This window comes from Calliopsis andreniformis, chromosome 4 (genome assembly GCF_051401765.1).
Source record: "Calliopsis andreniformis isolate RMS-2024a chromosome 4, iyCalAndr_principal, whole genome shotgun sequence".
Lineage (NCBI taxonomy): Eukaryota > Metazoa > Arthropoda > Insecta > Hymenoptera > Andrenidae > Calliopsis > Calliopsis andreniformis.
Genome location: NC_135065.1, coordinates 6,843,968 through 6,871,371, shown reverse-complemented (window position 1 = coordinate 6,871,371; position 27,404 = coordinate 6,843,968). Strand labels below are relative to the sequence as shown.

General features: G+C 35.9%; 1 protein-coding gene across 1 annotated transcript in view; it reads right to left on the bottom strand.

Annotated features, from left to right (window-relative positions):
- Phlpp (PH domain leucine-rich repeat protein phosphatase) overlaps positions 1 to 27,404 on the bottom strand; it is a 96,286-nt gene that overhangs the window by 45,959 nt on the left and 22,923 nt on the right. The window contains exon 3 of the mRNA XM_076376793.1: positions 17,756 to 17,890. Coding sequence (XP_076232908.1) covers positions 17,756 to 17,890 — 135 coding nt within the window. The remainder of the gene's footprint in view (positions 1 to 17,755; positions 17,891 to 27,404) is intronic.

Here is a 27,404-nt window from a genome sequence, read left to right as displayed (position 1 = left end):
GTTAATTCGATTCTTTTTATTGTTAGATACTGGCGGGGAAAAGACAGTAAAATTTTGTATTTAAGGCTCTAGGCTTATAACTTTTTAATTACTTTATACACACAAGATAGAGTACACTTTTCACTCACTGTATAATATAAAGTTAATTTCGTTAGTGTGATTAGGGATTAAAAGGTGTCTGGAATATGCAAGTATCTCTTGAATATTTTAAAAGAAATTTATAGAAGTAAGTCACATCAATAATTGTATCAAAAAGTTTCCAAAAATACCTAATAGTACCCAAGAGTACCCAATAATACTCAAAAGTACCCATTAGTATCCAAAAGTACTCAAAAGTATCCAAAATATTCACTTTTAGTACACTTTAATAATACACATCAATGTAGTTACCTAAGGATTATCGTCTATAGATGGCTAAAGTCCAAAGAACTATGGTTGGAACACAACTACAGTGGATAGGTACACACTCGATGATGGTTAAAGCGCGACTGACGACATAGCTGTTGAATCTTTTTCGTAAGTCTCTCGGTGACCTGACTTCCTGAGCTACGATTGGTCAATGGGTACTTTGTGTTGCCTACACAAGCCTAGATGGTGGGAGATTTCTTGGTTGTGGGTAATAAATGTTTACGACTGTTGACGAGCATCCACTCAGTTATGACGTCCTTCCAGGTTTAGATCACACGTGTTTACATTGTTTTTATGTACACTCTCATTTCTGTTTCACTTTAGCTTTCCAGATCACTGATATGCTTTGACTGTACAATAATTTAAGAATAAATAATTGACTGAAAAATTGAGGAAGTTCTAAATATACAATACCTTTTAATCAAATTGATTAAGTTAATTTAATGACTAAGTTTGGAGGTTTCAGTAAATTAAAAAATTGTTATAGACAGTAGTAGGGCAGTCTAGTTTTTCCAGTAATGAAGAGATCATTAATTTTATTCATGAATCTCATATTTTTAAGTTGCGAAATGTTGGAAAAACTGTAGTAATACATGGAGTGTTTGTTTCCAGCAAAAAAAGCTGTTTCGGTACACATTTTTAATGGTTACATGAAACAACCTACGTGTACACAGCTAGTTAAAAGATTTCATGGACAATTCACGAATTCGCAGTTTTTGTAAAAATAGGGATGTCTCTTGCAAACGTATTTTACTTGACTATCTATTTTTTCGTATAGTAAAAATGCAGTACAAATACAGGACAGTGTCCATTATGTAATCTACTATTTTAATTAATTTTAATGCATGAAGAATACCTTTAGTTTTTGCGTTTCAGATAACTGGTTCCCAAGATACCATCTACACAGCCAAACGTCGTACACGAAAACTATTATTCATCGATTAACAAAAACTGTAGAAACATTCGATACTGTGTGCTGCAAAAATTCTAAGATACAGCAAACTATACAACAAGTATATCCACAAAGCCCTGAATTAACTGTTTTCTAACATCCTGCCAAAAAAAATCGCAAAAAGCCTCCTCCTCTCTTACCTACAAGGTAGAATGTCCCCTTAATACAGTCACTCAAAAAAGAAACATAATAATCCAATTCGAGCTGTTTTCCCTAGAAAATACTCTACACTCTATCTACAATAATTCTCCCCTCTCTGAAGGGTTAATCCCAAAGACCAAACGCAAGTTTCTCTGGCCATTAGAAAATAGTCAACCAATTTCTCTCTTTTCGTTCCATTCTATTACCCCTTGAAGTTGACCAAGCACTCTCAGCTCACATTCAGCCCAGAGAGCCCTCGAGTCCGCCGAATTTTTGATCCATCTCGTGCCGCTCTCCACGCGTCCATGGAACAAGGCTCATCGAGGGTTCGCTCCGAGGCAATCGTTCGAAATTCGAAAGCGCGCGCGTCGCAGAAGGGGCGAGCGTCGATCGATCAATTAGCGTCCCTCGAACGACAGGGGGATCAACCATTCCGAGGTTTTTCGCGCTGGCGGACGCAATCGAGCCGCATCATCTAATTACAGGAACGCCGTGCAATGGCAGTCGGCGATCGGCGTCCAGAGTGACGGCTCTAAATCCCCGCTCGCTCGTTCCATGGCGCGTGAACCACGCCTAACATAGCCGCGGTTTGACAACGCGCCTGTCAGCGTGATCGAATTTCCCCGACAGCTTTTCCCAGGGAAAACACCGATGTAAATCGGAATTTATTTCTCCCACGACTCCGCGACAGGGATGATACGCTGGCGTTGCCATCGGAACCGCAGGATGAATATCCCTGGGGCGACCTGAGTGGAATAATGACGAGCCATGAATGTCATGGCTGGGTTGGGGTGTGAGGGCTTCCTGGGTGAGGGGAGTTAATTTTTATGGGCTTGCCTTGGGAGGGAAATGAAGAGTGATGAGGATGGTGGACACGTTAGGCTGTTAGGTCATTGTATAATGATTTTTGTGTGAAATGTGTCTGACTTAAGGCTTGGTTATTCTACTAGCGCCTTGCGTGATCAGGCTAATGCATAAGTCAAACACATTTTACGTGAAATCATACATCGATTTAATCCTTCCTTTATCCCACTCACAAGGGATTGAAATGGATTTTATTTGATTTTTCAAATTTAATTCTTCAATTATTGTAGCGAGCTTTTTTTAGCCTAGTACAGCTCTTTTATGAAGCGTGGAATATTTCACAAATTTTTTGAATAAAGATCATTAACCACAACGAAAAATATGTAAACAATTTATACGAAAGTACGTGAGTAATTCAGGATTAAAAAAGAATGAAAAATAACGAAAAGGTCACTCGGGAAAATGAAGAAGCTGAAATTTCAAGCTTTAAATCATTTCATTTTAAAGCTCAACAAAATTCACGTTCTACATGTTTCAAAGGTAAATAAAAGAATATTAAAACTTGTATTAAATCACTAATTCCTGTAGATATACGTACCAAGGTTATTATTTAACATTAATTAATACCAATTGTGTATATTTCAGGCAGTTGCATTTTAATTGCTCGACCCTTATTCACCCAAAAAATGTGTCGCATCTTACGTCACCGCGAGTGCAATTTACCGCCGCCTAGTTCAAAACTATCATATTCAACGATGCGAGTTGCGAGTTACGAGTTAGCGAATGCAGTTTAACTTGGAGTGCTCGCATCGAACATATATATTCATTATCATTTTCACGCGTGGCCTGGTACAATATCATATTTTACGCGGGATCCTTATGGGACGTTGTTCCCCGTACATTCAACCGCGAGAGAATTAATAATTGCCACTGATTTGCTCGTGCGCGAAAACAATTGCACGCTGAAATACGCATGGATTCCCGCGAAATCCTGAGGGCACGATTTTTTCCTGGATTATACGAGAGGAAGAAAAACGATCCAATGAATCGTTTGCTAGAAAAAGGACTTTTAAGCTGAATTTTACTGCGAAATAAAAGTTGGATTTAAATTGAAGTTTTGTCAAGAATGTACGAATATAAAATGAAAACTAAGGAAAATATATGAAGTTATAAAAAGGCAAAGTAAATTGAACTCTTTATGACATCATCCCTGCCCGAATATCGTTAAACTTTTTCTGATATATTTTATAAATGTTACAGTAGAATCTCGATAAATCTTAACTAAAACTAAACTAAAACATCTTTTGATTCCTACCTTTCAAAATTCTATTAAACTATCATTAACTAGGTTCTACTTTCAGTACTATTACAATTCTATCGTTAATCTTGAAGAACCCAAAATGCAAATAATCAGAATCTGTTTAATCAAGGTTTCCTAAACTAATTGGAAATACAATAACTACTGTGTCATTTATTTTGCCATCAAAATTCGAAACTGCACAAGATATAATTTCTTAATTGAAGTCCACTAAAGAAACAATAAGTTCTAAGGACAACTGGAAGTTGTAGCATCGAAAAACGGAAAGTTGATCGAAGGTTTATTCAGAGGAAGCTCTGTTCAATTGATTACTAACCTTATCATGGTAGCGAGGGGTAAAGTAACATAGAGCTGTAGTAGAAATGGGGGCAATTAAAACTTTTCGAGAGGTTTTCGAGTACAGGATCGGTCAACGCTTTACTTCATTATTAAGCAAGCCTCGGAACTTTTCTTTTCTGATGCTAATGACATCGCCTTCATCCACTTCATCGACGGTTTAATCGATCAACGAAATAGGTTCCGATAAGAGGATAGTTACTCCAATTAATTGGTTTCGAGAGTATTAGAAGATGATTTTAGTTAATACCTAGTGGATCGAGTAAAAAAGAAAAGTAGTTACTTTGTTATTTAGTTCTTTTCTGTTTTAATTTTTGTATGAAGACTTTTTAAGGAGAGTGTGATTAATGGAGATATTAAAATTTCATAATGTCTGTTGGGTTCAATCCTTAGCTAGTATGGTGTTTTATATAGATCATTATACGAAATTTCATACTAGTCACTTCAAATCAGCCAAACACTAATATTATCTCTTCTTATTTATTTCTAATTACCAGCACATTAAACATCGAAAGTCATTACAGTGCCAATATTCTGGAATATTGTTAGAATATCAATGATGATGTTCTTATTGGTCAATTCATTCAAAATGTGTTTCACTCACTGTCAACGACTCCTTCCAATCGAATTAAATTCCAGTTTCTTTTGCATAAACAGTACTTGATTTACATGGCTAAAAACGTAAGCGTGCAATCAGGGATGCGACAAGTAGAGCCACGGAATAGTTTGGAGTTTCGCCGTTTTGCTGATTTAAACTGCATCCGTGGTCAGTTTCAATTAGGAGTTGCTCGAATCGAGTCGACCAACCTTCGCCCTTTAACGACACGGAAACAAATTCTGCGGTTTCGCTGGCATCAATGGCGACTACCGTTCCGATTAACGCCAGTTAGTGTCGGTGGAGTCGCTGGACTCTAACCAGCGCCACTAATCCCAGACAGTAAATTGCCAAAAAGCTGGCTCGTTTTCTATCATTGACACGCGCTAACAGGGGCTCCCATTTCGGTTGCAGCATCGATCGACACAATTTCTGATACAATATAACGATATTTTTTTCGAATTTTGAATGATAAATAAAATTATTCTTCCAATTAGTGAAACTGACGAATTAGGAAAAGAAGATTGTAAAGTACTATAATACTATATTTTTTTTAGAACTGTCTCTCATTATGAAAAATAATTTATACTTTTAACCGAAAAATTCACAATTTTCTAGTTTATTAATTTCCATAAATTATTTATGAATATTTTAAGAAGTATAGCTAACATGGAAAGGTGAGACAGTAAAAATACTGTGACTTAATCATACGAGCTAAGAGTTAATTCATATTAAAATAATAAAGTCTCTTCCTTCTTCAAAAATAATAAATAGCATGAAACATTTATGTCATATTATATTCCAATTAAATGATCACGATAATGATTTCAGTTGAGACTATAGAATATTTCTGAGACTGATTAATGTGCTGGGTCGACATGTTTTGATTGTACGCAATTAAATGCGATCTCCTGCGAGGAGGTGCATAGGAACTTCGAAGTGGCTTTAAGCATCGTTTCGAATACAATCGTCGATTGATCGGTTTGAGTAAAACTAAATGGTTCTCGACCAGCAGTCGACTACCGATTCAGTTAAATGTATCTGTCAGCTCGATGTTTAGAGTGAAATTTTCGATCGTCGAACTGGGGATGCGACTATTCAATCAGCCCCTTGATCAGTTCAAGTGAAACTATCCACTGAACGTTTTCGGCGTTATCGATAGATTTCAACTCTCTCCTGCAATCAGTTTTGCTGTAAAAAAGGCAAACAGATTTCAATGGATCGTTTCGTTCGAGAATATCCTATTTTATCAAAACAAACTTAAAAAACTTTACAGGCTTTTGACATATACGTTAGTAAAATAGGGGTAGAGAAAAATATTTTTGAAAAGTATAAAATCAACTTCATTGTAAAATTAGTAATAATGCCAAGTCAGTGTTTGACTTAATTAGGTAAGTATGTAAATGAGGGAAGAGTCTAGGGAAAAATAGGATATTCAACTTTAAGTGAAAGAAAATCAAGACGATGATTTGATTTTCATTTCATGCAACATTTTAAATATTTCCTCATTTATTTGTCCACAATTCTATGTTTTCATTTCGATTTACATTTAAACTTTCCTTTATCTGTTCAATTTTATTTCGACTTAAGTCTTCCTTGATTTTCTGATTACTTTGGTGACTCTAGAACCAATTAGGACATAATACCCGAGTATTACTGTATTCAGTTATAGCAAGAGAGAGTTGTATTAAATACTAGGTACATAGTTTTAGCTTTCATTTGTAGGAGATTGTTTTAAATTAAAATTAGAGATTACGTTTATCCATCCAATAAAAGTTTTGTCTCTGGAAACCATTTTAGAGTACATGTGACACGCGAGATATTTTCTGATTAAATAAAATTCAAAGTTAGAAATGATAACAGGCTAGAATGACAAAATAGAATGTAATGGGTTAAATAGAACAAAATTATTTACTGAACTTTTAATAATTTTGAAGTTTTAAATCTTAATATATGAATCTTTAATTTTTCAGATGTTTCAATCTTGGATTTAAAAATTTTCTAGTATTTAAATTTTTGGAAATTTTGAAATACTTAAAATAGAAATTTTCAATTGGTAAAGTTTTATAATTTTGATTTTTGAAACTTTCATATATTTAAAATACACAAATTTTCAAATTTTTAAACTTTCAAATATTTGAAATATACAAATTTCCAAATTTTTAAACTTTTAAATATTTAAAATATACAAATTTTCAAAATTTAAAATTTTCAAATATTTAAAGTGTACAAATTTTCAAATCCTCGAAACCTTTATAAAATTTATTTCAATTGTTCTATTTGGAAGTCAACAATTGCAATTACAAGATATAAGAATCCATAATGGGATCCCAATTAGTCCAATTGCAGAAACTCTGTACTTGATCTCTAACTGATCCCTCATTACGCTAAGAATTGAAGAATCCTGTACCTGTCACTCACGAGACATATAGAACTCAACACAGTTTATTCCCAAACACCTAAGGCACGACGTTAATTCTATCCAATCTTCCCCCAAAATAAATCACCTTCCAGCTCCGCAAACGACACACGTTCGCTATTTAGCGCTTAATTGATAGGAAGTTATTCGGCCTGGACGACTAACTGTCGAGTTTATACAGTGCATTAAAACTGGCCACCGATGGAGAGCATCACTGCGGGAAATCGCGGGGGGAATTCGAGTTCCCAGTTAAATGAATTTAAGCGACCCACTCATTAGAGGATCAAACTTTTCGATAACAGCGGTCGGGAGAATTCGGCTCGTTTAAGCGGAATACACTCCTGGGGGCGAGCGACATGGGACAGAAATTAGACAGAGGGGTGAGAGGGCGAGGAGAATGTTCTTTTTGTCCGCGAGTAAATTCGCCTGGCCATCGTTCTCGCTCTAAAACTGACCTAAGTTAATAGGGTTTGTGGGACACTGTAACCTTTATGCTGTCGAAGGTTCCTCGGTCAGGAGAGATTTTTATCGTCTCACGGTTGAATTTGTGCTGCGCGATCGAGAATGGAGGCGATTCCTTTTGTAGATGTAAGGCGAGAACGGGAAATAAGCTTCCTTCTAGAGGGATTTTGCTTGTTGAGAGACTCGGTTTCGAAAAGTGTTCGAGTTGAAAGTAGGTGGAGTATGATACGGTGGAATTGGATATAGTATGTTTGAATATTGATAGAATATGTAATGCATAATCATGAGGGAATAATGTGGAATCAATGTGAAGCAGAATAGTAGAGTAGAGCTTTTCTATTATTTAGGGCTACTAATGGTGACTGTAAGTTATGTCTGGTAATGGTATCCAAGATGTCAGAATTAGATATTTATTGGCAAAGTTTTTGAGACGTTGTAATGTACTTCAAAATTGACATTTTCAATTTTTGTTAATCTTATTTTCTGATTTTATAAAATTGGATGAATTTTGTCCTGAGACCACTCTAAATTCTGATATTTTACAAACTCAAGTTTGAAAAAATGTAGAGTCTCAAAGACTTACCTAAGTTAATTTCTATGAAAATTGAGTTTCACACACTGTCCCACTGTTTTCTCTTTATTTCATTAGAAAATTATATCCTCAGAGAACTTGCATCTTGTAATTGCAAATTCAATGGACTCACACGTATTTTACAGTTATTAAACCACTACTTAAAGCAAAAATTCTCAATAAAACCGAGTTCGTACAATATCCACAACCCAACTCTAGGTTTAACGATCCAATAAGCTAATGTAACTATGCATAGTAAGAACATCCCCTGCGGCGTCGTTAATAACGTTGTAGTTGATGTGACATAAAACCGCAATGAAACAGAAAACGATGACTCGGCCACAATTTCGCTTTACTTTGAGGTTTAGAATCAGCTCTTAAAATTCCTCTACATATAGTCGACCACAGTAAACGTGTCATTATTATAACATAACGTGGCTGAAATACTGTCATTCCATTATCGAAAATAATTAATAGTAGTAAAGAGAAAATTCACAGTTTTGCAGTTTATTATTATCTATAAGAAATTTATTGCTATTTTAGATAACAAATGCGTACTAAAAGTGAGGTAATATAAATGCTGTAACCCCACTATATTAATTAAGGGTTAAATTTGTTATAAAGCAAAAGGGGTTAATTGTCTTAAGGTGGATTTACATTACGTATTATATAACAAAGTTATACAGAGTATCATGAATTAAATCTTGATCAAGTGCATGCATACTCGATAACTTTCAAAGAATTTTTTTCGGTAGCAAAACTTCGTATAAAAAAATCTCATTCTATATTTTTGATTCAGTTTCTCATGTAGAATTCCACCCTTCTCGCTTCTACCACCAATTACATGACACCCTGTATAGCTATTTACAAAACAGAAAAGAAAGATGTTACACATATATCTCTTTCTAAAAAGATCATATAACTTTACTATCTTTATTATATTTATGTTATATTTGTATAGCGTAGACCCATCTTTATGCACTTCTATCTTCCTAAATTCTTATTCCTGTCTAAAAAACTTCTCTGTCCTTTCTCCTTTCTGCAAATATAAATTCTGCATTCTAGATCTAAATAATTCAGGCCTTAGCTAGAATTTTTTGAAAACGTGACATGCATAAGTGAACTGCTTTAGAACCACAGAAACACGGGGACACCAATAGAGGAAATGACGAAGAATTCCACTAAATCATGAGACTAAATTCAGGAAAATCCTTTCCTTCCCTCAACCACAATCAGAAAGTGACTCCAGGAGGAAAGAAGCTCGCCGAAAGTAGTGTCGCGAAATTCGAATGGCGACGGAAGCGTCCTGCAGGGGCTGTTTGCTGTTGATTCAGCACCCTCGCCGATGGCGAACACCTGTTACCGTCAGCTATCTCGAGTTTAATCAAGCTGCCGGCTACCGAAGCAGCAGCCGTCAAAGCGTGTCCCCTTTTAAATGACGTGGCGCTGCGGGGTAGCCTGAATTCAGGGCTGGCCGATTCAGAATCGCTTGGATGTCCTGGGATGGACTTTTTGCCATAATTCGCTTTTAACAGTCGAGCAGCTGATGCTGGGACACTTTTGACCCGATCTTTTCCTTCATTTCCAATCTGTGTTCTTTATTCTCTGTTAGAGCTAATTGACAGTCTTTCAGGGATGCGATAAGAGGTGATTTTGTTAGAGAAATTCATTCTGGAGTAAATATGAGTACTTTAATATGGGACATGAATGATCTAGCAGTGGTTACTTGTGTTGCTGTTGGATGGTCGATTGTTCATGGGTCAAAGGACATTGGTAACGATGAGGGGATGAAGACAGCTGTGACTGAGAAATGCATAACAGTTAATATTAAAGTTATAATAGGAAATTGAATGTGTTGTGTAATGTTGTTTCGATTGCAACTTTGGAATACAACGAAGGTTGGCTGTCCTCAAAATGCAACTGCGTTAGTTTATAGAATGAGTGGTTTTTAGAATGAATTTAATTAGTAGATTGCAGATTTTTATGCACTTATGGAAAATCTGAACGTGGGGAAAAATAGAGAACCCACATAGCATGCAAAAATACAAAAGTGAAGTGTAGATAATAATATTTGAAGGATGAAACAATTTTGTAACTAATTTCTTATTATTCAGAGTATTTACCAATTACTATCTATGCTACTTATATTTTTAAGCTAGATATTTAATCTGTAAAAATGTGGTTCACATTGTAGCATTTACCTTTTTCCTGTAACGTTTAAAACAGTTCCAAAATCAGGAAAAAAGAGATATTGAGAAAACGTGTATGAGAACTGCAGCAACCCCAGTGGAAATCAAACACACTGCTGTGAAATCACGATAGTCGTGACTACTCTGCGATATGACTACTGTTCAAAGCATACTAACACTAAAATTCAAGAGTGAGTAATCAAAAAGTCACAGTACTCTCCCGTTTTTTTCAGAGAAAGAAAGTTATAACGCTTCCCTTTTGAATATTAATATTCTGTTAAATAAAAAAGAAAGCATCATTTTTCACAAATTGCGAAAAGGACATTATGGTCTTCGTTACAAAAACAGTCGCAGGACATCGAAACGATATTTACAAAGCGATATTTACAAAAGCATTTTGCAGCCTTTTTGTCGTGTCGCAGCTATTTTCTGGCCTATATTGGCCAGCAATCGACGCGAATGGCGGAATCCATACAAACGTCCATTGATTCCGACATTTTTTATCAAACGAAGTTGAACGTCGCTTTGCCGAACGTGATCGGAATCGAATCATCGGCTTCTCGTCTGTCCGAGGTCGTTCGATATTTCCCAACCTATAAATGACTCGCAATGCTCGTGGAAAATACACGCAGGCCAGAGGTTTCGTCTCTTCTTCGTCGATTGTCTTCTCCCAAGACTGCTCTTAAGCCTTGTTCAGATCAAGCAAGTTACTTGAGTTCAGGCCACTTGTATTCGTGTAGCTTGATGTCTAGTTTATGTTCACACAAGTCAAGTTACTTGAATTCGAATGTAACTTGAATTCAAGTTATTACACAAAAATAAAAATGGCGTGCTGGTTGTCTGGTTCTGAATTTTTCAAATAAAGCATGCACTTTTAACAGCTATCTTAATGTTCACATGTTTGTCGATTTGCTTGCCCTGTACAGTACAGTACCCTTGAATCAAAATTCAATGTGTATTTCAAGGCAAGAAAAAGTTGAAAGGACGTCAATTTCACTTGAAACTTCAAAAGAAGTCTCAAGTCAAGTAAAGTAACACGTTCACGTTAATTAAGTCGCCTCAAACACTTGCTTTCAAGACGCTTGGATTCAAGTAACTCGACTAATCTGAACAAGCCTTTAGAATGAAAATTGCAGAAAATATTAATGATCAGAATTCAACAATTAATTTAATTTCTTACTTAATATTTAGGTGATAGCTACTCTTTCTCGCGAAAAAATTGTCGCTTCACAATCTGCACCGTGATTCGATCACTTCGTTTCCATATATTCCTTCACCTATGTTCAGTTCGACTGGGAATACTGGAAGGGTCGCTGATCGATCAATTTGGAACAAGACATCCCGTTTTTCGGCAGCTTTATTCGACATATTGGCCAGCAATTTTTTTTGTTAGAATGCAATTTGCAGTCTGGTGCTCTTGCCTACGTAGAGGAGACTCGTGATTGGCTTGGGTGCGAACGAACGCGATTGCTGTTGGGATAAAATCGAATGACTGTTCAAGGCTATTGAAGATTTCCCCCACTGCAATGCATGGTTATACCTACTAGAGTGATTCTATTGACCTGTTAAGCTGCTATTTGTTGGCCTTACATATACTAGTTTTGATTGATTGATATACGATTTTTTTTCATGAAGGCAATTGAAGTACTAATGTTACCTTTCTTTATGGTATTATTATTATATTATATTATCTCATTGGTATTTTATTGTTAGGTATACTACAACCTTACCATGTCATTGTTTTTATTTGACATATATGTTTCAGGCATTTCAGCAAAATTTAATTCAATTTGTGAAATTACTGATTTCAGTTGCAAAAAGCAAACTCGAAATGAGGATTACTCATGAAACACAATATTACAGAATTATTAAAAAATTTCAAATATAAAGTTCCAAAAGAAATTCTTTCCAGCAAACTGAAAATTTTAATTCTTTAAGTAGGTCAGAGTTATAATTATCCCCAAAATAACAATACCAATGAAATGCCCCATACTCTGCATAAAAGCTTAACACAATAAATTTGAAAAAGAATTCATAAAGCAGATTCAAAAGACTCGTCTGCTAGCTTGGTGACAGGTCTATTCTACCTGTAATGCGTTAAATTCAACAAGCACTGTTCCACGATCAACGATGTTCCCCGTTAGATCCATCGCACCTGGATGGTTGAAACCGTAATTGCACGTCACGACGATAAATCCTTTCGTTGGAAGAAATTCTTGATCCGCGGCACGCACTCGGCCCTGGTGACAGGATCGTTCCACAGGAAGGATAAAGGACAGGACGTAGATAAATCATGGTGTTTCATCGGGAAAGGGAAAGGGATGAGAAGGGGTTGGGAAGCAGGGATCGAGCCATGGATGTTTTCGCTTTAGCCCAGGCTGACGTGCTTTTATCTTCTGGAAGAAGTGCCACGGGCTTTGAGGCATTTACGTAAACGGGCGAAGGATTGTAATTCTATAAAAAGTGTCAACGACTCGGGAATGATTTATGTACTGGAATATCGTGGTCGTATATGGTTGTTTCCGAACGAAATTTCAGGGGAGAGATAGCGACAGTAAGGAAGACTAACATGCTGGAATAAATACTGTTCATATAAAGGAATTTCGCGGTGAAAAAGGTCCAATATTTTAGAAATTTTCTGTGCCACGCAGAAAGATGATTCGGTGAAAGTAGTTTGATATTAAATTAACTATACTATAATGAAATTTTCGAAACATATTTTTGAGCTATTGTTGATCTTTGGGAAAAGCTACATAAATAAATAAACTAGAAAATGCAAGATAATTGCAATCTTGATTGTAGAGGTACATTACAGAGTAAGTAGTACAAGTATGTAAATGTAGCCAGAGAGTTCAGTGATCGCACTGAATAATTAAGTAACATCAACTGCTGGCAGTTAATGCTATTTGTTCATTTAAATGCTAATGTGTTTCTTCATCAGAGATTGTTTTATTAACATTGATTTAAAGTTTGAATACGTCATGCGTAAACTTGTTTCTCTTTACAGATTTGTTTATAGAATGGACCTCTTTCGACATGTAGGTATAGCGTTATGAAGTTTTGTAAACATGCAATTTTAATTATATTTCAGTATATTCAGACTCTTCTATATCTTTGAATTGCGAATTTATATATTAAAACAAATGTAAATTTATTATTCTACGAATAACGAAATTTTATAGCAAGAGTAGATCAATAGAAAAGTGTTTCAGTTGAAAATTATTATGTGATACAATTACTACAAAGTTCATGTATCAAAATTTGTTACTAATGTAGATTACGTACTTGAAAAAAATTAATACAGATATGTATGTTAGGATGTGCTGCGTGTCTGACCATGCACTGACTTCTACTACTTGTTCTCTTGTATTCTGAATCGGACCATGCATTGACCTCTACTACTTATTGTATTCTGTAAATGACTATGCACTGACTTCTACTACTTATTCTTCTGTATTGTGGAGATGACCATGCATTGACTTCTACTACTTATTCTCTCGTATTCTATAGATGACGATGTATTGACTTTTACTACTTATTCTCCTATATCCTGAAGACAACCATGCACTGACTTCTATTTATTCATCTGTATTCTACAGATAACTATACACTGACTTCTACTACTTATTTTTCTGTATCATGCAGCCAACCATGCATTGACTTCTACTACTTATTCTCGTGAATTTTATAAATGACCATGTACTAACTTTTACTACTTATCCTCCTACATTCTGGAGACAGTCATGACTCTACCTCACATCCTCCCCTATTCTGCAAACCGCCTCGCTTTGCTCGAACCCTGACTCAGAGGATCTCATTCCTCAACTTCCTCGTCCCCCTAGTTAACAGGTAGAACAATCAATATCCACTCGACCCGCCCCCACGACTGTGCCCATAGTCAACAAATAATAGCCCCCGATTTATCTCAGCCTCGCTGGAACGAAATCTCGCGGATAAGGGCGTATCGTCGAAAAGGAACGTCTTCTTTCGCCTTCGTTATCGACCCAGGCTCCGATTTATCTTCGCCTCTGATTTATCAACGAGTCAGGGGCGGAAGGGGAGCAGCGTCGGGACTCGGTCGCGCCGATCAATCGTCGAACGCAGCACCAGTCGAGCTCGTCGAAGGGCGTAACATTACCCGATACAAGTAACCCTGTGACTGATAAGTGAACTTTAAATTGGATTTCTTTCCCACGTCTATCGTGTCGCGGGCCGCTTCACCCTGAACGCTGTCGTTCGGATAAGAAGCTGTCAGCGTGAATAAAAACATCCATTTCGCTCACTCCCCCGTGGAAACCTAGCGATGCTGGATCCGTGTTGCACGAGCAGTTGAGGCAGTCGGTTCTTGCGGACATCGTGGCTAACTTCGCGGCTTCTTTTATTTATGACAGCTTGGGGGAACCATATCGTGTGCTTCCCTCTTATTCAATATGGGATTTAGGGGCGTTGGGCGAGGGCGACGAGTAAGAAACTGCCGAGGGACGGTGCAACGATGGGGGATCAACTGAGCCAGGGGGATGTTAATATTTATTCGGTACACGGTTTGAGGAAGCTTCTTATGAAGAGGGTGTTTTGTTGGGGCTGGGATTTTATGAATGTATGGACGAATTGGGAATCTTGTTTTTGCTGCGGGCTGATGATTTAGGGGAGAGGAGAGGGTCTTTTAAGAGGGGTATTGCGTTACGATTGGCAGAGATTTTGCTGTTTTTTTTTCGACTGTGTTTAATTTTGAATAAAGCTATTCTAAAGTAGTTGGTAAAGATTTTGTTAAAATCTTTGGTTTGTGATATAAAACTATAGTGATATAATTCTTCTATTACCTGTATTGTGAATGTGTTAGGAAGATTTGAATGGAAATAATATTTAAGATGTAGTACTAGTTTGATTTGTACTACTGAATAATAGAAAACAGTCGAATGTAGAGGAACAAGTAGTAAAAGTCAATGCATGGTTATCCCCAAACACCGGAGAGTAAGTAGTATAAATCAATGCATGGGCATCTCCAAAATACAGGAGCATAAGTAGTAGAAGTCAATGCATGGTCAGACATGCAATATATACTAGTATATCTCTAACAATTTTCTACCTTTTTTATAAATAATTCGTTCTTAGTAATTACTTTAAATTTAAATAACCTTCTATCTTATATCGTTTTTCAAGAAATACTAGCTATGTTTGCATAATTTTACATGACTCTTCCCATGTAACAAATCTTTCATGATCCATAAATAATATTTGAATTTTGCTTAAAAAACCCCGAACTAATTTACATGTCTAATACATTTCCAAAGTTTCTCAAATAAAGTTACCGAAACATCCAAAAAAATTCTAGTAAAATTCATCAAGTACGTTTGCTCAAAGACGAAATTGAGAAATCTACTGTTGGATTTCATGTATACCTACGTCCTACTTCGTAATTCAACTTTGTAATTTTCATTCGACAATTGAAACTTCCATAAAGTCGTTCCAACGAAGTTTGGAGTTATAAATCTCGTTTCATCCTCCCATCGACTCCGCTTCTTTCGATTGTTTCCCCATCTTCCCTCTACGACTTTTATACTTTCCAGTTCTTATGAAAGCAAAACGAAATGCATCTTCGTTTCGAAAGAAAACGGTACAGTAGAGTAATCGTGGTTAGATGAGATCCATGATCGGGGAGATACAAGAAGCAAATAAAGTTTAAATTCTAATACTTTTTAACTCCCCTTTTAGTATCGTTTTTGTTAAATATTACTCGATATAAATTAATCAAAAGATAATTGACATGAAATACAAAATTAAAAAACTTTATTTTATTTCTAATTCTTATTTCAGAACTCTTAAAAAAAGGAAAGAGAAATTTGTATAACATTGTATAAATTATTGTTAGTAGTGTGAATCATAAGAACTTATTAAAAGTATGTAACGTTCATTATGTTCAGGATAACAATGAATCAATACTTTTTCATCTGTTTTTGTACCATAAAATATTGAAAAAATTTAATCCAACCCTATAGCTCAATTTAATCTGTGGAAGAGTCCACGAAATACTAATACTTTTAACTCTTTATGCTGTAACTACTAATCCTGCTGGCATAATGCCCAAAAGCATCTTATTCTAATAGCTAACATTGCTGGCAAGAGAGTTGACTTTTATTTTCACTAATAAAATGCGATACTTGGAAGTGGAATATATTGGTTTGTAAACGGCTCAGAGCTTTTTACAAGATTGAAAATGATTAAATATTCATATTATTGTCCATCAAGATAATTCAATTTTTCTGTTCACAGCCTTAAATGTTTTCCTACAGAAGATTCTAACTGATTACTAACTTAACATTAACTGTAGAATTACTTTCAAACTAGTTACCACTTTATATAGATATTGGGAACACAAAGTTAACTATCTTCATGGTTAAGTGTTTCGTAATATAATTTAGCATGTTAACCTGTTGGCTCCTAGGAACTTGCATTGATAGTCACTTCTAAAAGCTTTCGTGTAATAATACTAAATTAATCGTGAAGTAGTTTAAGATAGTTAGCTTTTCCCATTCCAAGTACGTACATTGCTAGTCAGTATTAGTACCTCTAAGTTTGTACTTGCAAGTGCGTTTAGGAGCTCAATTTTCATATTAACTTCCCCATATTAATAAATTTTAATCTACTACACAGTGTTTTCTTGTTATACATTAACCACTTAGTAGAACCAATACATTTTTGATGCCCTATTGCTTCGATTTACAAGTGGTAAAAATTTAAAGCACTGTAATAATTAATTACACTAAATGAACAATTGGGAAACCAAAACACTATCAAAGTATTTTCTATTTATTCACGAAACGAATTTGAAGTTCTTCGGTTTCCTTTCACAATGAATTTTTTAGAATTTTTGTACACATCTGAATTTTTTTTCATAAATTAGAAACAAGCGTGCCACTACTCAGGCTTGAAGAAATAATACTAAGAAAGCCCTTGGTAGCACTGATGATTAAGAAACTCAAATCCTTACTACTGGTCGATATTCTATCTGTCTCTAAAAAATTTGTTTAGCAGACTAGAACATACAAAGAGAACACTCAATATTTTTACAAGAAACAATAGTCAACACTGTTTCATCGTCACAGAAAAAACAAAGTCATAGATGTGTGTAAAAAATATGCTCAAAACAATTCCAAAAACCGTGAACAAGATAGCACCCTCTGTACAGCGTCAAAGCACATACGATACTAATTCAAAGCCAATAAATTCCATCCCCACCCAGGGCCTCACCCTTACGCCATATCGTATCCCCAGAGTCACCCCCAACAAATCAAACAATCAATGCTCGAATGCTTCGAGTGTCAGGGCACTCGAGTATAATTCACCGTGCCCGTATCACGACGTCTATCTCGACGATATACGTTTCAATAATCGCGGTCGCAAGAAGGCGAGCCAGAGGCTGGGGCACGAAGCTGGCAGACGTCCGCGCTCCTTTCTTGCCCGCTCGACAAGGCCTTAGGCTCTATTCTTACCGACTGTTTCTTATCCCTGGCCGAGGATGGGTCGAGGGGGAATTGGCAGAATCTCGAGTGGAACACTTACCCGGATAAAGGAAGAGCCTGGATCCAATGACAGCCAACGGTCGCCGTTTCCACTGGGGAAAAACCAACCCCTTCAACACGAGCGCGTACCCGCAGCGGCTGTACCCCGCCAGGTCGGCTAATGGCGCTGCGGGCCCTGCAAGAAAAAGATAAAGAAGTGAGGAATTGGCTCTAATCGAGAGGAAAGGCTTCCTGATATTTTTGGGAAGCTGTGAAAGACTTCAGGAGGCTGGTAATGGTTAGACTGTGGGTTTTTGGGCACTGGTATGTGTTGGAGGGTTAACACAGAAATAACTGGTTTTGAGGAATTGATTATTTTACATTCTTTCGCGAATAACATGTACCAGGTGTTTCAGAATGCATGGTATGGTACTTAATAAATAACCGATGTCATGGATTTTAATGCAGACTCAATTTGTATCATGAATTATGAAACATCTTGTGTAATAGCAATTTTAATAGCATTCTTTGTAATGTTATTCATTAAAATAGTCGTTAAATATAAGGATAATAGTTTACAAATAAAATATAATGTAACTTCGAAGAAAACACTGAAAAATGTAAAAAATTACTCAGTATTTTTTAAAGTATTTGAATATAAAAAATACTTCTTAAATTTTTTAATGCATTAACATCACGTGTCTGAGAAGACATGTATTTTGTTTAAGGTAGTTTTTTTATGATATCCATCTTTTCAAGTTTTCCTTGAAGAAGGAATCTTCTCTTCTTTGACTTTACATATTTTGTAATTACAATGTGAAATGTTTATAAGACAATGATTTACTTCTGCAATATCTTTTAACATTTACTACTAATAAATACTCTAATCGTTTAAAAAAGACTTCTGAACTGTTCAATACTATTCCATAAAGATTTCATTTATAACTACAGAAATTCAAAGATGCAGTACTTCAGAAACATAAGTATAAAATAGTTTATCTTAACATTTCTTTTAATATTAGTTTATAAAGGCTATTTTAACAAACACTGAAATTTAGTACTTATATAAATTATTATTACGTTTGCACCCAAAAAAACATCACAATAATTCATTATTATTCATTGCTTCACATTTTCAGAACCAGTCCACGAACCCTGTTACTTAATACACTTCGAGCATTTTGCACATTGCTAAAAAGTATAACCCAGAATCACGATGAAGTCCGATGGAAGAACTTACCCGAACAGATTTCGAATTCATGAAATTGTAATTTTCAACTGGCATGCCCCCCGGGGCGCGAAATATTCTGCGCATGGAATTTAGCAACTTCGAGGGAATACAGGCAACGCGGAAAATTAAAGAAGAAACTCGCGACTTTATTAAATTTCCTCCAATAAAGAGCCTCCGTTTTAAGAGGAGTTAAAGAAAAATGCTGAAACATTAGTCAAACGCTTGCTACTAAAATGTACTGAAACTGGTTGCTCCAAGGGTAACATTTGCATGCGACATCAGGTTTGCGTCAATGTTAAACCAATACTAGGAATTCACAGAATTCGCCGCCGATTATTGCTGCAATTCACCGTTAAATAACGCTTCACGATGTAAAGCATGCAAATCATACCCCAGAGACTTCATAGACCGCGTTCCTTCTCTCTGAAGCCATCATGTATATTTCATGCGTAGACGTGCATAAACGTTGATATCGTTCAGGAACCGTTTCTGATCGTTTTGTCTAGCTTCAGTAAGGTGGTTACTACTATTTCCTTCCCTTTATAATTCCTCCTGTGTCTTTTTTTATTGTTATGTATCTAATATAGTGTTTCATATTTCTGTTGAATTTTTGTTATAATTAATATACAATAAATTAGTAAATTAAATGACCACTTAGTATGTAATAAATCAGCTCATGAAAATTAATAATGGAAAACGAATTTGTCTCTCGCCCACTTAAAATTGAATATTTATTATTTCAACTGGTTAAATTTTATGTTATAGCAGTTTCCATGTATCAGTTATCATCCAGCATTATATTCTGATGCAAATAAAAATATTGTGACTGTTTTATTTCCTTTTGCTTACAATTCATTTTATTCATATATTGAGCTTTTTATTAGGTTGTGTCATAAATAAATTTCCATGCAGGTAGAGTCTACTTGTCTAATTCTAAGAATTTTATACAGAAGGAACTCACAAATTGCCTTAAAAATGGCAATACATTGTTAATAATTAATTTCAATGAATTAATTTTATTTTTAGAAGCTGACTTTATTTATGACTCAATTCCTTATATTGTTATTTTTCACTGAATTTTTCTCGACGAATCCATTGTTGCATAATTTTAATACTGTTCATTAGAACATAGCGCAAAGTTGAAAGTGCTCAGGACGATGTAATTGCAACGTTAATTCAATAAGCCTCCTGTCAAGCGTGTTTACCTTTAGTCTTCATTGATCCTGGCGAGGAGAATTCAAGTCCTGCGCGAAGCCGTTTGTTTGCACGGCGAACTAGAGTCGGATATATCCGTGGGCATATTAAACAAGAGTCTATCGAATAAATATTGACGTTCACGCGGTTTCTGATGCGGCCTTCTGTTTGTTCGCAGATTAACGATGGTTAATTATCGCTAACTTCGAGTATATGATATAATCAATCGTTAACAGCGTGCAAAGTGCTAGCAGGTGCAACGTACCATGAGAATTCTCTCGTTGCAATTATTATAAAAACGATAAAAGCTTCTAGCGTAGTTATCATTCTATATTTTTACCTTTGACATAAAAATAGTATTACTTGTTTCGATTTTTATGAACTCATACTTTGAACTTTTAATTTCCTTATCTCATTAAGTTTCAAATTTTTACATTTTGAGTTATTTCTCTATGAAAGGTTTTTTGACAATGCACGTGAAGAAGTGCTTTTTCTTCTAAATTTTGTCACTGAGTTTGTGAGAAATATTTTATCAAAATTAAGAAACTAAAATTGAAATGAAAAAAATTATGAAGAATATACAAGAATACCTATACGAAGTATCTAAATTAAAGTACTTACATGTACAGTATTTAGGGGTTGAAAGAAATCTCTATGTACGTGGGTTTTGCTTTTCCACTTCCTCTCATAAAAATCTGACTCTTAATAGGACTCCCTCTCATTAACGTCTAACTTTTAAAATTGAAATTCTTTCGAGTGACCGAAATCTCTCCAGTGGACGACTGACAAAGTCAAATCGCGAAAGTCCGCAAATGGAACTTGGCGTCCGAGTTCCAGTACAAGACCTTTTACAGCTGCAGGTAATTACAGGATGTGCTCGAGGTCTTGTTACACCGCGGCTATGCTTTTAATGGCTTACCAGAGCAGCCGCGCCAACGTCAGGTTAATTGCGTTAGTTGAGCACTTCGTCATCTCCCGCCCCCGTCTGTCATCTTACCATCGAGCGTCGCAACTTTGTTTAGCCATACAACGCGAACCCCATCGTCGCGACGCTGGCTTTTCGGTAAACATCGATAGCGTCACGATGATCAATTGACTATGGGACCTTCGTTTGTTAAACATGACAGACTCTGAGAGCGGTGCTGTTTGAAATTTGTAACCTTTGCTTTATCGACACTTAAAATTGAAATTAAGCAAAATATAAGAAATTTTGATCTCACATTTTCTTTCGACAGAGCAGCAATTTATTTTGGAGGGATTTTAAATATTTTTTATGGAATGAAAGACTGTTACAAAAAATTATATAGGGCGTGATAAATATAGCCTTCGATATTTTAAGGGGTGGTAGATTCAAATGGGACCATGAAATGTTCTGTAGTTTAGAATATAGATGTGTTAACTTTAAGGCACTATTATTGCAAAAATGAGTAATTGTATAGATTGGAATTATTTTCAGTAGTATAAATACAGTGATTTAAAAGTTTGTCTTTATGGAATTAAAATTAAATTTTTGAATTGTGAGATCTATAGGGGTATAATTTTTATATTTTCTGTATTGTGAATAAGTAATTTTTAAGAAGGAAAGATATTTAAGATATGCTACTAGATTGATTTGTACTACCGAACTACAGAAGACAGTAAAATGCAGGGGAATAAGTAGTAGAAGTCAATGCATGGTCATCCCTACAACAAAGCAGAATAAGTAGTAGAAGTCAATGCATGGTCGTCTTTGTAACAAAGTAGAATAAGTAGTACAAGTCAATGCATGGTAATCTACATGAAACAGGAGAATAAGTAGTAGAGGTCAATGCATGGTGAGGCATGCAATGTATACCCTTATATTTCTAACAATTTTTTAAACTAAAAATACCCTAAAGTTATGATAGTTAAACTATGTTATCTCTTTTCTAATTTGTCATCAAATGACATAATAGTTCCTTAAAATAAGTAAATTATAATTCATATAACATTAGATTCATTCAAAATTATTTTCTTCTCAAAAATGAAATGAATAACTAAGCCAATACCCTATCATATTACTAATCGTTGCAAACTAAGGGGCTAAGACGCTAAATACTTGCCAAGAGAAACAGTGGAGAAACTATAGCGAGGTAAAGTAGCGATAAATATCCGTTTCCAAGAAGTTCGAGCGAACAGTCGATGAAATCGGTGAGATACTCGACAAGTTGGATTTCTCGGGGTCAATAAACCATCGGCGAATGTTTACCAGCCCAGTTACTCGAACTTGTTAAGGTAGGTCCCGCGGAAATTTCGCAGCGACGCGGCAAGTTCGCAAGTCGTTGAACGTAATTTTAGAAATGGACCAAGTATCGTTCGCGTCAGGCCGCGTTAGCTCTGTTCCAACTTCCGCCGTCGAGTTCCATTTGTCATTATACTGAAACTTCCTCTCTTGGCCAACTTTCGGCCCTCCACGCCCGAAATTCTCCTGTATTAGACGACGCCACGAAACGTGTCAGCCTAACACCGTATTCGCAACCCTAAATATTTGTATTCTTCGTTCATTACTTATGCACCCCCTCGCGATGAAACTCGCGTAACGATCAATTAATATTTCACTCGAATCACGAATGTTAGTCGTTGACTGACTGTGAATCGCCTTAAGCCTCCTTCTCTTTATTATCGATTTTACATTTGGTTACATGAAATGGAGGCATAATATTCTGAAGCTTGGTCTGTCTATGTGAGAGAAGTCTACATTTAATTTTGGAGAAATTTTTAGAGACACTAATAAATACTCTTTTTCGAAATAGAAGTATGAGTCTTTTTCTAGAAAAATAGACAATATAGTGTATTTAGTTTTTATAATTGTATTGCAAAAGAAGTGTATTATATTATATTATGAAATTCATGGATAAAGTAGTTAGTCAGTTTATGTTTGTATAGTATTTGACTAGCAGAAAATAATTTACATTTTTTAACACAAAGATCTTAAGAAATTTTTCGATTTATCTAACACAATTAGAATGTTAATTGTATACTTTTTACTGGGCTGAAAGAACGTCTGAGATTTGGTATTACTGGGACAAGGGATTAAGGACGTAAGTCAGGTAACAGAAGTTTTTAACAAGGCAGTTTGAAGTTTCTAAAATATCGTTAGGTAACGTTTCACGTTACGTTGCTGATTCCTAAATCGATTCCTTGGCTTTAGAAGTGTTATGCACGGCTCTGCTAGTTTTATTTCACTGTTTTTTTTTTAGAAAAGAAATGTTATTTAAGTTTTTAAAAGTATAGAAAAATGATTACATTTTTATGAAGTTTGGAAAAAAATGAAGATGTCAGATGACCTTTAAAAAAAATTATATGTACAAATGTGTAAAATAAATTGGTAGTTTTGAAGCTAAATATCTGTTTTAATTTCATGTAAATTATTTTGTGCCATGTAAAAATAATTTTAATAAAATATTTCGTGATATCTGCCAGATGCATAAGAGACCTACAACAGCAAAAACTAAACGCTTTAAAGTGTTTCTCAAATGGTTTAACCGATTTCCCAAACACCCCCTGTAACAAAAACATTCCAAAAAATTCATTTTCCTAAATCTCAGCCCCCTTCAATTTATTTCATCCCTCACCAAGCTAAATGGCAAAACTAACAAGTACTTCGCCCAAACTAAGCGCGTTAATAAAACGAGTATCTATTCCAGTCGACAAGTGGCTCGGTCGTTCGTGCTTTTTGAAATTTAATGGCGCGCTCGCGTGCATACACACCCCCTCATCCCACGACAGAGCCATGGACGAGTTCACGCGTACCATGGATAATTATAACGTTATTGCCGCTATTAATGAGCAATTCCAGGGCTTCTGTGCCATCGCGTGGCGCAGGCGTAAACTTCAAGTGCATTACACGAAGTTGCCTTATACAATTCACCAGACTAATTAAGTTAAAGTGTTACGCCGCGCGTGGTTACGTGATACTGACTCATCGTGAGCTGGGTCCCTTTTTTCGCAGCGTTCAACTATTCCACAGGAAACAACTCGTCACGTCGTTTTCATTAAATTATCGAGATGGATGAAAATTAACGATAAAAATGACACGCGTGTAATTAGAGGTAGAATAATTAGCATTTATGAGGTTTGTGGTTTCGATTTTTCTTTCGATATTCTTTTTCGTCAATGCATCACAAGAATTGTTGCACAGTATGGGAGGAGATTGGTAGCAGGGTGGTAGGGTTACGTTAGGGTCACGTCAGGGTCGCGTTAGGGTCACACCACGTTTACGTTAGGTTCATATCAGGATCTCGTCAGGGTCATATCAAGATCTTGTCAGGGTCACGTTAAGGTGACATTAGGGTCATCTCAGGGTCATCTGAGGGTCACGTCAAGGTCTCATCAGTGTCACACGAGAATGACCTCAGGGTCGCGTCAGAATCCCCAGTTCTTAGAAACGCGTTGTCGATTGCAATTCCTAGCCTTCGAAAATACATTATCTTCTATTCTAATCATTATTGAAATAATTTTTTTCTAGATAATGCCCACCTTTGCCTCTGTCTGAACATTCATCAATTCACTGTTCATACCAAACCTAGAGTCCCTTAAAAGAAATACTATTTCAAGTATTTTACGTCAAATATTTGTAACATTTTTCAATATTTAACAAATGCATACCACTTTGAACAAACCCAAAATTCTTATTCCCTTATAAATTCGTCGAGAAATTATATACAGAAAATAAATCCTGTAAAGATATGTTATCAAAACAACCGTATACCAGAGGCAGGTATTTAAGAGTATATTCACGTTGAGCAAGAGTCGATTATCACGGAATTATGGTACATTAAAGCACATTAAGGAGCTAATAACTCTGCCTCGTTATATTTCCCGCAGATAATCGCGAGACAACATCTCTCTTCTCTAATTAATTACACACGTTCGTACAGTACGCGAGCAGAGGTTTATCGATAACAGGCAAATGAGTAACGTCAATGAATCCCATGGCTGTCCAACGATGCATTAATCAAGGTAATGGAGAGCCGATCTTCGGCTGTGACTATTGCAAAACAATGCGCAGCGCAGTGATAACGGTACAGTGCTCGTCTGTTGTTTGACGCTTCCGGTGATGCGCGTGTTTGACGAGTCAGAGGACAATTGACAGCACGTATGAACGTTGCAACGACCACCTGGCTTCATGGCTAATCGTAAACCCCTCAATATCAAAGTGAACCGTGTTAATGAAATCAACAAGCTGATGTGTGTATTTAGTGCAGCCAATGGCATGTTAACATTATCGGCTGTACATTAGCTAGACCCACGATTATTATATGCATATAATTACATATATGATTTGTTATAAATGCTTTTTGAGGTGGAGCTTCGAAAAATTCGAATCACTTCAAACATGTTTCGAAGCTTAGAGCTCTTGAAAGTCTTGATAGTTTCAGAAGCTTTGGGCGGTTTAATAGGTCTTGAGGAAGGGGTTACAATTGAATATCTTAGAATCATTTCCAATATGTATCTTTGTGTGAGCAATACTACTAAAGTATTAAAAAGAGTTTGAAAAGTTTAAGTTCTCCTTTAAAACTTTCAACAGTTTTAGGCTTCAGATCATGTTCAAAGTGATTCGAATCTAGAGTCTTCAAAAACTTCGAATTGCTTCAAACTCGAGACTCAAACTTCCACTAATTCTGAATTAACAGCAACAAAATGGTAACATTAAAAATATCAGAATCCTAAAATAATCAAATATCCAAGCTGTAAAAATCCTTAGCTAATGGAACTCCAAGACATTTAAATATTGAAAATTGCAGGTAACAAGATTTTCCCTGGAACTGGAGCACCCTGTCTGCGAAAAACATTGTGCCAATATATGCTCGATTATATCAACGTTGGAGGTCACCACTGTACGCTCGACGGGCTTTAAAACAGTAAATTCATCTGACCAGAGCCGCGCAGCCACGGGACCGACCATGTTAAACCATAATAACCGCTAACGACTGAGAGTTTCCAGGAGCGGAACTTCCGGAAACGAGGCGTTCGCCTTTGCCAGAGAGTACGACCTAGCGGCTGGCCAAGCTGAAACGTTAAATGCCGATTACAGACTGGCTAACAGCTTGGAATTTCTCCGCGAAAGTTTCACTCGTTACGAAGGGCTACCTTGCGACGTTTAGACTCTGAGACCATGACGATTCTATCGCCAGAAAGGCGAAAATGTTGAAAACATCTGGGGGCTAGAATTATTATTAATTTTAAAATACGAGTTCAGCTTGTTAATCGACATCCCAAGTTTGGTAGACTGTTAGGATTTCTATGGTGATCCTGGTATTACACAAAGTTGCTTTTAATGAATCATTATATGGATTCTACGTTTGTTGGAATTTCCAGTGGACTTTATATGGTGATTCTGGTATTAAATGAAGGAGTCTTTTGTCAATTGCAGTTGAATTCTTTGGAAGTTATTATGAGGTTGATTCATAATTGCAAAAGTTAATATTTGTGTTAAGTAGAGCTGGAAAATCTTACTTCAAAGGCAAAGGAAGAATGAATATTATAAATAAGTAGATAATATTTAGGTGACCTATTTCTAATCTTGTTAGTTAAGAATATGGAAAATACTGATAGATACTAGAAGATACTGTCTACAGAATATTTGATTACTTGGTGTTTCAGATAGCAATACAGTTCTTTTAGACCTTAGTCCTTCAAGTAAAGTAACAATATTTGAACTATAACATAACTATAGAAAATTCAAAGAAAAGGAGAATATAGAACATGAATTATATTCCCGTGGTGCTCTTTCAAGAGAATATCCTCGTTACCAACCCCAATTGTGTCACAAACTATCAATTCCTCCAGGGAGGATCAACTTTGTCGTGAACTATCATTTAATTACAATCTCGAAACTGTGTTGATATCCTCTGTAACAACGTGTACATCTCCAGGGTTGGAGATAGAAGGAATAAACGTGCATCTAAGGTGGTGGGCAATTAGTAGCGTTATTTGATGGGCAAACAGCGATTAACCATTCCGAAGTGCCAAGAGGAAGGAGAGAGGCAGGGTGGAAGAGTAACCGAGGACTTTGTTAAGGTCACAGTCTGGACCGGAGATTGTGCAGAACTACGTGTTCAGCTCAAATGGGATATTAGGAACTGTGGAACAGTATCAACTTCAACACTATTTGTAATTAGCCAGGGATCATTCGTTCCAAGGATCATTTTGTAATTGGCTTATGTGACTTCAAGCTCGATCACTTTTTTTTTAAAAATCTAAATTTACTACAGAAACATTTATGAAGTGATGCTGTAGAAAATAATATAGGCACCAAAATTAC